General features: G+C 47.0%; 1 protein-coding gene across 2 annotated transcripts; it reads right to left on the bottom strand.

Moving 5' to 3' along the window:
• Positions 1–586: 586 nt before the first annotated feature.
• Positions 587–6,816, bottom strand: Rrm2 (ribonucleotide reductase regulatory subunit M2). Of its 2 annotated transcripts, none has more exons than XM_087553730.1 (9): positions 6,655–6,816; positions 6,453–6,551; positions 6,035–6,181; positions 5,641–5,757; positions 4,648–4,781; positions 3,906–4,000; positions 3,651–3,784; positions 2,165–2,383; positions 587–2,047 (listed from the first exon to the last, which is right to left on the bottom strand). In XM_087553730.1, exons 1-9 carry the CDS (start codon positions 6,751–6,753, stop codon positions 1,895–1,897), a joined length of 1,197 nt encoding a protein of 398 aa, XP_087409856.1. In that variant the 5' UTR covers positions 6,754–6,816; the 3' UTR covers positions 587–1,894.
• Between the last annotated feature and the right edge of the window lie 5,093 nt (positions 6,817–11,909).

Here is an 11,909-nt window from a genome sequence, read left to right as displayed (position 1 = left end):
CAGGTGAACCCAGCACACAGTAGTGGCTTGTCTGAAGGAATGACAGATTGGACAGCAATATGGGGAGATAAGGGAAGACCTTTGACAGACTAACCTGATCCCAGATACATACTCCTTGGAAGGACAGCAAAGCTAGACTCCCACTTAAAAGCCCAGAAACAGGGTGCTTTGAAATGTAAAAGGGGCCCATAGCCAAGGCTACCAGACTAAAAACTAAACATTTGGAAGCTAGAGGCAGAATCAGGAATTCAAGATCATTATTCTGGCTTCTGTGATCTTTGCTCCCCACTCCCAAACAAAAGCTAAAAGTGCTTGCTACACACCTGTAATCCCAGCAAGAGGCTGAAGCCAGCCAGGGCTATAGACTGGGTTCCACAGACCTCAAACCGAGGCCCAGGGCATATCTATCTTACTGACCTATGTAAGAGGAAAATTGTCCCCACAACCGACAAAAAACAGAAGGTCAGTTTTGAGAGTAGGGACTCTGTGAGGGGAGGACCAGCATTTGGAATGTAAACAAATGTAAATTCACCCAAAGAACGGACATTAAAGTTTCGGTTAAATCATTTAACACTTGTACACCATGCAATTTTGAAACTTGAATTTATTACTTTTAAGTAACAATAATTTACTCATATTACAGAAACATATCAATACAATAAACCAACCAGGGTCATACATCTGACTTGCAGTTATCTGGTTAACAAGGAAGCTGGAGATCATTGTGAACTACCCCAGGGAACGCTTGCTGTTTTGGTTAAGAGTCCCACATATACACCAACTGGCCTCGAACTCGCTAGGTGAATTCTGGCTATTGTTCCGTTCTCTAAACACAGATTAATACACAAAAAGGCAGATTAAGGTGAACCAGCTGTTATCTGTTATCTACTGGTCTGTACTCCAGTCTGAAAGGAACACACATTAACATCTCATACAGTACTGGTTTTCTGGTGTTTAGGAATTCATCAGGTAAAGCCAGGTATGGTCACAGAAACCTTAATCCCAGTATTTGGGAAGACAGGCAAGTTTGAGGGTAACCTGGTCTACATAGCAAGTTCCAGGCCAAGCCAGAGTTACATAGTTAAGACCCTGACTTAAAAAGCCCTACAAAGGCCCTTTCAAGACTTTGTACTAACTAGGAATGGGACAAAGTATAACTTGAAAAAAAAAAAAAAACTACTTTTTACACAAATGAGACAGAGTCAACCAGCAAGTGTCCCAAATCTCATCTAAGTTTCAAGTGACTTCTGAGGGGGAAGTTCTCTCCACTGAACCCCACTTGTGAACTGATCCATGTGCCTAGGGTGCACAGGACCGACTTCAAAGCTGATGGGAAGTTCCCTGAAGAACAAAGCCTGGAAATTGCTTGTTCAACACTGGCTTAGTCACTTAAGACTCTGAATGGGGCTGCCCTCAGTGGTAAATGGATCACTTCCTACTCGGTCTAGAAACCAAATAAAGCAGGCCTTCCCCTAGGATAGTACCAAGTCTGTGTGCAAAGTGCCAGTTTTATTATTTACAAACTTGTTAAGTAAACTCTCCATGACTGCAGGAAACAGTAAGTGAGGTTGGCATCTAAATGTTTAATAAACCTGCTTGCTTGAGGGTCAGTGCTCATGAAGCCTGGCCGGGTGAGCTGTTAGTGCTTTGATGAAGCTAAGGGTGACCACGCGACTTGCAGACAGGATCTCCCTGAGGATCCAAGTAGCCATTGTTTTAAGTATGCTTCCTTCTAGTGGCAAACCTAGCAAGCAGGACCGAGGTAGCTACACGGCTTTTAGACACCAGTTAGCAAATTTAACGACAATTCGTGGTGTAGCCAGTTGTTTGGTTTTGCTGATTTCTTTTAATGACAAGGGGAGAATAATCAGCAAAGAGCACACGGATCGGTTGCTTAGAAGTCAGCATCCAAGGTGAAAGAATTTTCTGTCGAATTTGACATTACTCCCATCCTCTGGTACTCGCCTACTCGCTTCTCAAAGAAGTTTGTTTTTCCTTCTAGTGAAATATTCTCCATGAAGTCAAATGGATTTTCTACTTTGAAAATCTGAAAAAGGTCACATTGATATATATATATATATATATATATATATATATATATATATGCTGAAAACAAGTGATAGAAAAGAGGGGAGGATGGTGGAGACCAAAAACAGCGCTTTACCTTGTTAAAACCCAGCTCCAGCATAAGCCTGTCGGCCACAAACTCGATGTACTGCTTCATCAAGGTGCAATTCATCCCGATGAGCTTCACAGGCAGGGCCTCTGTGAGGAACTCCTGCTCTATCCTGACCGCGTTGGTAATTATTTCTTTTACTCTCTGCTCCGAGGGCTTGTGTACCAGGTGCTTGAACATCAGGCAGGCAAAGTCACAGTGCAGACCCTGGGAGGGAGAGTTCAAGATCACCGTGAGGCTGAAGACTCCTACCGTTCGCACGCATCAGATTATCTATCCTTACAACCTCATGCAACTTGTCTGGCCACGCTGAGGGCAAAGGAAGGTATTTAAGCCTGGTGTAGTTAGTGGAATCCCGGCATTCTGGAGCCAGGGACAAGACCGACCGCCCCCCCCCCATCACCCATGAGTTTGAGGCCAGTTTGGCCTACACTGTTCCAAGCCAGCCACGCTACAGACAGCCACAACATCCAATGATACAGGCGAGAAAAATAAACCGGATATTGAACTGTCAATTATGAAACCAAGGAGTAGGCTAGCCCAACTCAAGGCATTCAAGGCCCTCAAGGCTGCCACCTATTACAGTATAGTACCAGAGCCATTCCCTTCCGATACCCAGAGGCTACAACAGTTGGCTCAAATATCTTCACAGCCATAAGCTCTAGTTCTCAACAAAGAAGGTCAGTTAGCTTTTAAGACTCAGGAATCAGGCACAATTTCAAATGACACAAAGTGGCGAGTCTTAGCACAGCACATGACACCCCAGTGAACCCCAGGGCTTATCTTCCTACACAGGAAGGTAATCACTTGCCCTGCCACTGGGCTCCAGGGATGGTGAGGTTTCTGCTCATTGCTTTTCAGACCTGACAAACTATTAAGTCTGTCTGTCCTCAGTCTACCCCAAGAACCTACAAGGAGCCCAAGCAAAGACTCTCCTCAGCAGGAGGCTTACCAATTAACTCGGAAGTACAAAGGATCATGTCTGATACCCTAGAACTTCTGTTAAGAGCTTTGGTTTATGCATCCAAGCCTACAGGATAACAGGAATATGTGCTGGGAAAACCAGTAGTCTTAATACATCACTTAAGGTAGCTTATTCTTCCCTGAGTACTGTGTGATTGGATTCACATTAAATGTGGACACAGGGCTGGGAGTCTGGCAGGACACTTCCCTAGCAAGCAAGCACTGAGACCCTAGGTTGAATCCCCAAGACTTGGAACATCTTGACAGTTTGCTCAACAGTTACAAGGAGCATGCGCTGCTTTTGCAGAGGACCCGGGTTCAGCTCCCAGAACCCATATCAGAGCTCACAACCACCCAGTTCCAAGGTCATCCTCCCTTTTGTCTTCTTTTGCAAGCAACACACACACACACTAAGTACAATCCCTTTTTCTGAGTGACCACACCCCCTTTCTTAGGTCCCCATCAGTGGATGGAAGGGCACGCATCTAAGACATAGCTATTTCAGACTCACCTCATCTCTGCTAATAAGCTCATTGGAAAATGTAAGGCCCGGCATCAGTCCCCGTTTCTTGAGCCAGAATATTGATGCAAAAGAACCAGAAAAGAAGATTCCTTCTACCGCAGCGAAGGCCACAACTCGTTCTCCTAGCAAGAGTTAACACGAAAACGTTCCTTGTGAGACCACTGCATTCTCAGCACGGGCCAATCATCCAGTGGCATTACTTGGGACAATCAAGTCTGGGTTTAAGGAGGGAAGTGTCCTCACCATACGTAGCCTCTTTGTCCCCAATCCAACGCAAGGCCCAGTCAGCCTTCTTCTTCACACAAGGCATTGTCTCAATGGCGTTGAAGAGATATTCTCTGTAGGCAGAAAGTATGATATGGAATGGTACCTCAGAGCCCCGGCAACACAACAGGCATCTCATAGGCCTGATTCATTACTTCTACATCTGCTTCCCATCCTGGTGTTCAGTGGCCACCATAACCCAGTCCTTTCCAGCCTACCTCCATAACATATAAGCCTTCTTTATTCTCCTATAATCTAATGGAGTAATACGTCAGCTAAACTGGCCTAAAATGAACCTTTTGATTTATTTTCTAGAGTGTGTAATTCCCCTCACTTCCACTTATAATTTTATGCTTTTATAACCACAGAAGCCAGAAGAGGGCATCATTTCCCCGTGACTGGAGTTACAGCCTGTGGTGAGCTGCCCCATGGGGGCCAGGAGCTAAAACTTGTGCAAGAGGTCATCTCTCTAGCCCCTGGGGCTCGTTTTTTTTTGAGACAGCAGTTCATCTGACTAGCCTTTGACTTCTTGGTAATGCTGCTGTATTGGTCTCTGTGTGCTGGAATTCCAGACACAAGCTAGCACACAAGAGCTTGAGGCAGTCTTGACACTAACACATCTACAGACAGTCCGTTTTCTGCTCATTTTCCCTTTATGAACAAAAATACTTGGAACAAAATAAGTGAGCACCTCGGGCAGAGCATGTGTATATATACTCACCTTTCTTTGGAATCTTTAATGTAAGTGTCAATAAGGAGACTGTACATTTCGGAGTGTATGTTCTCCATGGCAATTTGGAAGCCATAGAAACAGCGGGCCTCTGTGACTTGAACTTCTTGGCTAAATCGCTCCACCTAGTGGTAGTAGAATGAACCACAGTTAGACTTGGGAAAACTACTGGTTGCTTCACTTCACTTCCTCCAGGCTACCAGTAACGTGGCCTCGCCTGCTGCAACACTAGGTGGGAATCTGAGTAAGAGGCCATCTTGGTTCTAGGCCAGCCAGGATTACATTAGGACCTTGTTTCAAAAACATAAAAAACAGGTATACATTCAATACAATTTAACCCTCTATTTTTATTACAATTTTTCGTGTTTTGCAATGACGCTCATTATAATTTTGTCATACGCTCAATTTACCAACCGGGAAATGTATGTAACTCCTATTTTGCCAGTTATTTTAATAAAACTGTTACGAGCTCTGAACCTCAGTGCCACTGTCCAGGCCCCATAGGGTTTCTTTTAAACATTTCGTTATTAACTAATTCTGTTCCCGTTAACTCCAAGTACCCACTTAGAACAAGTAATGTGCGACCAAAGTATTATAGAGGCCCACAAAAAGCTAAGCTAGTAGGACATACAAAGAGAAGACTTACTACTGCTACTGAACAGAGCGGGGAAAACGAAGATGAATGCTAACATATACATTCATAGCTCTTCAAGACTTTATTTTGCTCGTGCACGCCTTTGAATGGGTGCAGGCATGTACAGGCAAGTGCCCAAGGTCAGTGTGACTTGTCAGAGCTGGAAAACAGATGTGAAGCAGTTCGACATGTATACTCATAACAGAACTCGGGTCTTCCGCACAAGCAGGAAGTCCCAGAGTGGAGAGTGTGAAGCCAGCCATCTTCTCCAGCCCCCATTTGGGGCATAATATGGTCAAGCACCGGCTCTAGATCTCTAAGTGAATGATGGGTATTTCACGCAAACTCACCAAGTTCTCATTGACTATGCCGTCACTCGCCGCAAAGAAGGCCAGAACATGAGATATAAAATGTCTCTCATCTGGTTTCAGAGCTTCCCAGTGCTGAATATCCTTGGAAAGGTCCACCTGAAGTTTAGAAGTTCACGGTTTTAACAGGTAGGCAGGTCTCTCTCTCTCTCTCTCTCTCTCTCTCTCTCTCTCACACACACACACACACATTTTAAAAATTAAATCCCCTATATCATTTGACCACTGTACTCTTCACACCCAGAATCCCATTTGTTCACGAGAGCACCCGATAGATATCTCACTAAACTACCATTCCCAAGGGGAATCTAGGCACATCTTAAAGTTGTGATGGCCACGCAGGAGCCTTCTGACACGGCAAGTCCTGAATGATTACCTCCTCGGCAGTCCAAAAGGAGGCCTCAGCTTTCTTGTACATCTGCCAGATATCATGGTATTCGATGGGAAAGACAACGAAACGGCGGGGATTTTCTCTCAGTAACGGCTCTTCCTCAATGCTGGGCTTAGTGGGTGCTTTACTTTCCTGTTGGATGAGAATGCCAAGTGAACCCCCAAATGCCAAGCGAACCGTCTGAAACTGCTAGTGTCTCATCAGGTCAAGTACTTTCAAGGATGGGCGGTCTGGTGTGGTTAGCTGTCACGTTGCATGCTACTGTTACCCTAGGCCGACCCAAGTAGGACATGCAAGGGGGACACTTTGGCGGGAAAGAAGAAAGTCAAATTAAGTCAGCTGGGACAATGCAGCTTTGGCGCCATCGGCGTGGTGCCGTCTATTGGAGGCCTCAGCGACCTACCTCAGCCCCACACGGGCCACTCACCAGCTCGGCAGAGTCCTGGAAGATTCTCCTTGCAGCCTTGCTAGCTAGGACGCGGGCGCTGCTGAGGGTTGGGGGCTGTAGGGAGACAAGCAAGGGTGAGTGGCGGTAAGCACCGTCCACCCTCCCGGGTCCGGGACCGCACAGCCTGCCAGTGCATACCCAACCCCGTCGTCCTCACCGTGTTCTCCTTGTCAGCCAGACTGAGTCGCTTCAGGGGCGACAAGTGCAGCTGCTGCTGGTCAGCGATGGTGGCGAGCGGGGCGCGGACCGAGAGCATGGCGAACGAAGGCAGAGGTGGAGAGGACGAGGAGAAGAGGGAACAGCTGGAATCCGGTGCACCGGCAGCTGCCGGCGTCCGCACCCTTTAAAGGGCGTTCGAATCGCGCGGTCCGAGGTGGGCGTGTCCTCGGCTGCGATTGGACGCCGCTGACCCCGCTCGCCGCTCAGCGCGGGAGATTTGAGTTGCGCCGTAGGCCTTCCGCACAAAGACCTACAAGGAGTCTGCGCCGCCCTGGTGCGCGCGGGCGCTCGAGGGGCCGGAACCGTTTTGGATTGCTAGAGGCTCGGGGATTGGAGAGCTCAAGGGGGTGCCGGGCGTTGCCGCCGAGGTTGGTGCCTAGGGTGGAGTGACGCTGCTGGCCTCTGGGACACGTTGCCTTGAGTGACTTTGCGTCCCTAGTCTAGGGGTGCGGGGAACCCTGGTTTCTTAAAGAGATTCGGGGTCCCAAGTAATCGCGCCGACCTTGTGGGATAAGAGGGTTCTCAAACTAGGGTTCCCTAAAAACTGCCTCCAAGTACACTAAGGGGTACGGACGCAGCCTTGGGGGCCATTTCCTAACCCCCGCCTCTTCTGTCAGGCCCCCAGCCCCTGTGTCCCACTTGTTTTAAAAGGTTGCTGGCCGAACAAAAATTCCGAGAAGCTCAGAGGATGATTACGAGTCCTACGTTCGTTTAACGACTCTGGGCGTCCAAGAGTCCAACAAATGAATTTGAAAATTCCTGTGGTGAGGGTGGAGACAGGAATTCAAGTTTCCTTATGGCTTTGTCGCTGGCTTTCAGGTTTGCCCTGCGGGGTCCAAGATAACCAGAGATAAGTGCTGAGAAGGGACGCTGAGATCCCGGAAAGAACGGTGGAACCTGGGAACGCTCCTATGACTCTCCTAGGTCAAATATTTTAAAAGAGGGCGAGGGAGGCTCCCCTCTCTCTCACTGTAGATGTGAAAATCATCGAACAATAGTGGCAGCTCAAAGTTAAGGCGGGCGGTTTAGTTTCTAAGATAAAAATACATGGACGCAAATAGACATTCTCAGTTTCACCAAGACACACACCAGTATACCCAACCCCTCCTTTCAAACAGTCTTAAGTCTATCCTAGATGGCCTCTAACTCAGTATGTACTTGATAAAGACCTTGAACTGATCCTCCTGGCCAAGGCTACAGGCGTGCATCCACCGCAGCGCAATTTATATGGTGCTGGGACAAAACCCAGGTCCCCATATGGGCCATATCGATAAATATTTTAAATCACCTCTAGCCAATTTGTCAGGTCTTTTTTAAATATATAATGGCCTAATTCACATTCTACTACTCAGTTATCAGTATCGTAAGGGGCTGCCTTTGTTTTCTCCAGCTCCTGGTGTCCTCAGTACAACGGAGGTCGGGCTACTAAAATAACACTGAGTCACTGAGGGAAGGGGGAAGGGTGCCGCCATTCTCTCCTCTCGGCTCACAACCTCCTCCAAACGCCTCTTCCTCCCGCTAAACCGGCTGAGCTTTGTGGGCAGCCCCGCCTAGGCTCCCCTGTACTCCGACCTGTCAGGAGCTGAGCGTTTTTTGCTTCTGGCGCCGTTTTTTTTTTTTTTTTTTTTTTTAACCTCTGCGCTGTGATTGGTTGGTTCCACTTCAATCAATGTTCCAAGGCCCACTCGCCCTTCAGCCCGCGCGCGCTGCGGTCTCTCTAGGGCAAGTTTACTTTCAGGCATCTTGGATGTGGAAAACCGAGTCCCCGCAGACATCAAGCGTTTCCCGCCAAATCCACTCAGCTGTCAGCATCACAGCGACATACAGATAGGCACGGCACTCACAGCCCCTGTACAGCTGGATCAGGTCACCTACATTTTTAATGCAGATGAAAAGGGCAGACGGATATTTTTTTAGGCCTGTTTTATAGGTAAGGAAGTAAAGGTCCCACAACACTAGACCCTCGCCAACTCCTTTTTTTTTTTAAACTAATTTTGCGTGAGGTGAGGGTCTAGTGTGAAGGTCAGAGGCCCACTTGTGGAAGTTGCTTCTCTCGTATTCTGTGGGGTCCCAGGGGTGGGATTTATGACGCTAGGGTTGGCTGCTGAGACGTCTTGCCAGACACAGGCACCTTTTTATTAGAAATGTGCCCAACATACAGAAAAACCAAGCAGAGCATGATGGCACCGGTCTTTAATCCTAGCACCCGGGAGGCAGGCAGATCTCTGAGTTTGAGGCCAGCCTGGTCTACAGAGTGAGTTCCAGGAGAGCCAGGACTACTACGTAGAGAGACTCCGTCCCAGGAAGTATAAAAAAAAAAAAAAAAAAAAAAAAAAAAAGCTAATTCTCCAGGGTTCACCCTCCTGTTTCCAATTTGCAGTTTGCTTTATCCTCTTCAGTGCACGTGTGAAACTCACTGCTTTCTTCACAGCCCTTGAAAGTGACCTGTGCCTGAGGTGATGGCACTTGCTCTTATTCCTAGCAACGTGTTTTCATTAGGAATGTTCCCAATGCACAGAAAAGGTCAACAGCCAGGTGTTACATTTTCCATCCCAGCCCTAGGAGGCAGAAGCGGGAGGTGATCTCGTCTGATTTTTGAGGCCAGCCTAGGCTGAGCTCTAGGTCATCTTAGGCTGCATAATGGGACTTGATCTGTAAATAAATCAATAAATAAGCTTGGTGGTTGAGAAAAACTTGCTCCCTGAAAGGACCTGGTTTGGTTCCCATCACCCACTTGATGACTCACACCCACCCAAAACTGTAGTTCCAGCACCCGTTCCTAACCTCCCGGGGCCCCACCCCACGTTGTTAGGATAATCCATGGCCAAAGTGACTAACAGTCCAAGGCTGAACACGTGAGGCCAATGTGCTTGCAGGGGGACTCGCCATGTAAGCTTATGTGCTTCTGGCAGTACTGGCTGTAACAGTATGCGTCCTTCTCCTGGCTTTATTGACTGGTTAGGGCTGACTCGAGCAACTCCAGTTTGATCTTGGCAACTTGCATTCCTTTCGCAACTGAATACTGTCCGATGATACTAAGAAAAACAGCTTTAGTTTTGCAATCAACCTGTTCAAATGCTGGGTAGATATCATTTAAGATTTGCTCTTTTTTTTTTTTTTAAGCATGGTCTCACTATGGCCCTGGCTAGCCTAGAATTCATTATGTAGACCAAGCTGACCTTGAGCTCACAGAGATCTGCCTGCCTCTGCCTTCTGGGATCAAGGTACTCCACTGTGTCCAGCTCACAGATCACTTTGTGTTTTGTTTTATCTTATTTATTTTATTTTATGTGATGAGTGTTTTTGCCTGCTTGTATGTATGCCTGAAGATGCCAGAAGAAGGTATTGGGTCCCCTGGAACTGGAGTTAATAATAGTTACTGCGAGTCATCATTTTAGTTCTGAGAATTGAACCCAGGTCCTCTGCAAGAGCATCCAGTGTTCTTTTCACTGAGCTAAATCCCCAACCCCACATCCAGTGTTCTTAACCACTGAGTCGTCTCTCTAGCCCAACACCTTGGTCTTTAAAAAAACACTGTATTAATTCATAAGACAGGGTCTTATGAATCTCAGGCTGGCCCTCAACTCAGCATTTTAGCTGAGGATGACCTTGAACTCCTGCTTTTCCTGTCTTCAACCCCTCAATATTTGGGTCACAGGTCTGTGCCACGATGCCTGGTTTACATCTTATCTGTTTTGGATGGTGCTGGAAGATGAACCCAGGGTTAGCACTCAGTATACTGAGTCTCTTCTCTCTTAATACAAGGTGTGTGTCTGTGGGGTTGGGGGAGAAGGAAGCAAACTTCAGAGTTATTCTGAACTGGAGGTTTGGAGAGACCTCTACAAAGATTTGCAAGTACAGTGGGGATCCCACCACTAGAGAGGAGGAAGGAAGGGCAAAGTCAGATTTGGATGGAGAAAACATCTGTGGCCACTCTGACAACGAGCTTAGCTAAACAGTTGTTATGCAAGAGACAGCAAGAGGAAAACGGGAATCAGCCTTGCAGTGAGGCAATGACGAACTTCCCAGAACTGTAACTACAAGAGTGGCCAGTGTGAGGGAATGAAAGAGCCTCTGAGGGAGGGGTGGGCCGGAATGTCCTTGTCACTCACAGCTGGATGCCCTTGACCCACTCACTTGGGATTTCCTGTCTGTCTGTCTGTCTGTCTGTCTTTCTTTCTTTCTTTCTTTCTTTCTTTCTTTCTTTCTTTTCTTCTTTCTTTCTTCCTTTCTTCCTTCTCTCCTTCCTTCCTTCCTTCCTTCCTTTCTTTCTTTCTTTCTCCTTTGTTTGTTTTGGCTTTGTTTTGTTGGTGGTGGTTTGTTTTGAGACCGGGTCTCTCTACATAGCCCTGGCTGTCCTGGAACTCACTCCCTAGACCAGACTGGCCTCAAACTCTGAGATCCACATACTTCTGCTTCTACTGAGATTAAAGGTATTATCACCCATCCCCACAAAACTCAGTTCAACACAAACTTTTACTTTTTTTTTTAGATCTGTGTATTTTTTTTATGTGTAAGTTAAATATTGTACCTATATGGGTGTATCTGTATCACGTGTGTGCCTGGTGCCAGGAAGTCAGAATCCCCTGGAACTGGAGTTATTGGTGGCTGTGAGCCACCATGAGCACAAACTTTATAGAGGCATTTTAATGGGTTCACAGTATAGAACTTGGGACAAAACTGATACTATATCTGTCATGTGTCACATAACCCCTCTGATGGAAAACACTGAAAAAGTTTAACAGGTCACACAGTCAGGGACAGGGCCTAAGTCAGCATCTTTGGACTCCACAAGCTTGGGCTGAGTCTTGCCTCTATAGAATTCCTACTCTCCTGGTGTGGACTCCCTCTTGTAAGAAATGGTCCACTGGGGCTAACGAGATGGCCCAGCAGCAAAAGCCCCACTACCTGAGTTTGATTCCCCAAACCGAATGCTGAGCACACAGTAATAATAAATGTTTGAGGGTTTTTTTGTTTTTGTTCTCCAAGTGGGCTATTAATACTCAACAGCTTGGGATCTGAAGTGAGGCAACTCTTGTGGTGTCTAGCAAGTTATACGAAGCTGTTGTGGCTGTGAGCCTTCTCCCAGGTTCTCCAGGGTTACCCAGCATTCATAGTGTCCACAGGCCTGACAGCTTCCTGTCAGTGTTACCACTGCCAGGCTCGTGTGGGCTGGGCCGGCAGCTGAGTACA

This window comes from Rattus norvegicus, chromosome 6, assembly GCF_021556685.1.
Source record: "Rattus norvegicus strain SHRSP/BbbUtx chromosome 6, alternate assembly SHRSP_T2T, whole genome shotgun sequence".
Lineage (NCBI taxonomy): Eukaryota > Metazoa > Chordata > Mammalia > Rodentia > Muridae > Rattus > Rattus norvegicus.
This window is presented reverse-complemented; position numbering and strand designations above follow the sequence as displayed.

What these genes read in the sequence shown, in the direction of transcription:
- Rrm2 (XM_087553730.1), bottom strand. Translation starts at nt 6,753, where the DNA reads ATGCTCTCGGTCCGCGCCCCGCTCGCCACCATCGCTGACCAGCAGCAG. An exon ending in GCATAGTCAATGAGAACTTG is followed by an intron (nt 4,782 to 5,640) that starts GTGAGTTTGCGT and finishes TACTACCACTAG; the next exon opens with GTGGAGCGATTTAGCCAAGA. An exon ending in GGACAAAGAGGCTACGTATG is followed by an intron (nt 3,785 to 3,905) that starts GTGAGGACACTT and finishes AACTCTTGCTAG; the next exon opens with GAGAACGAGTTGTGGCCTTC.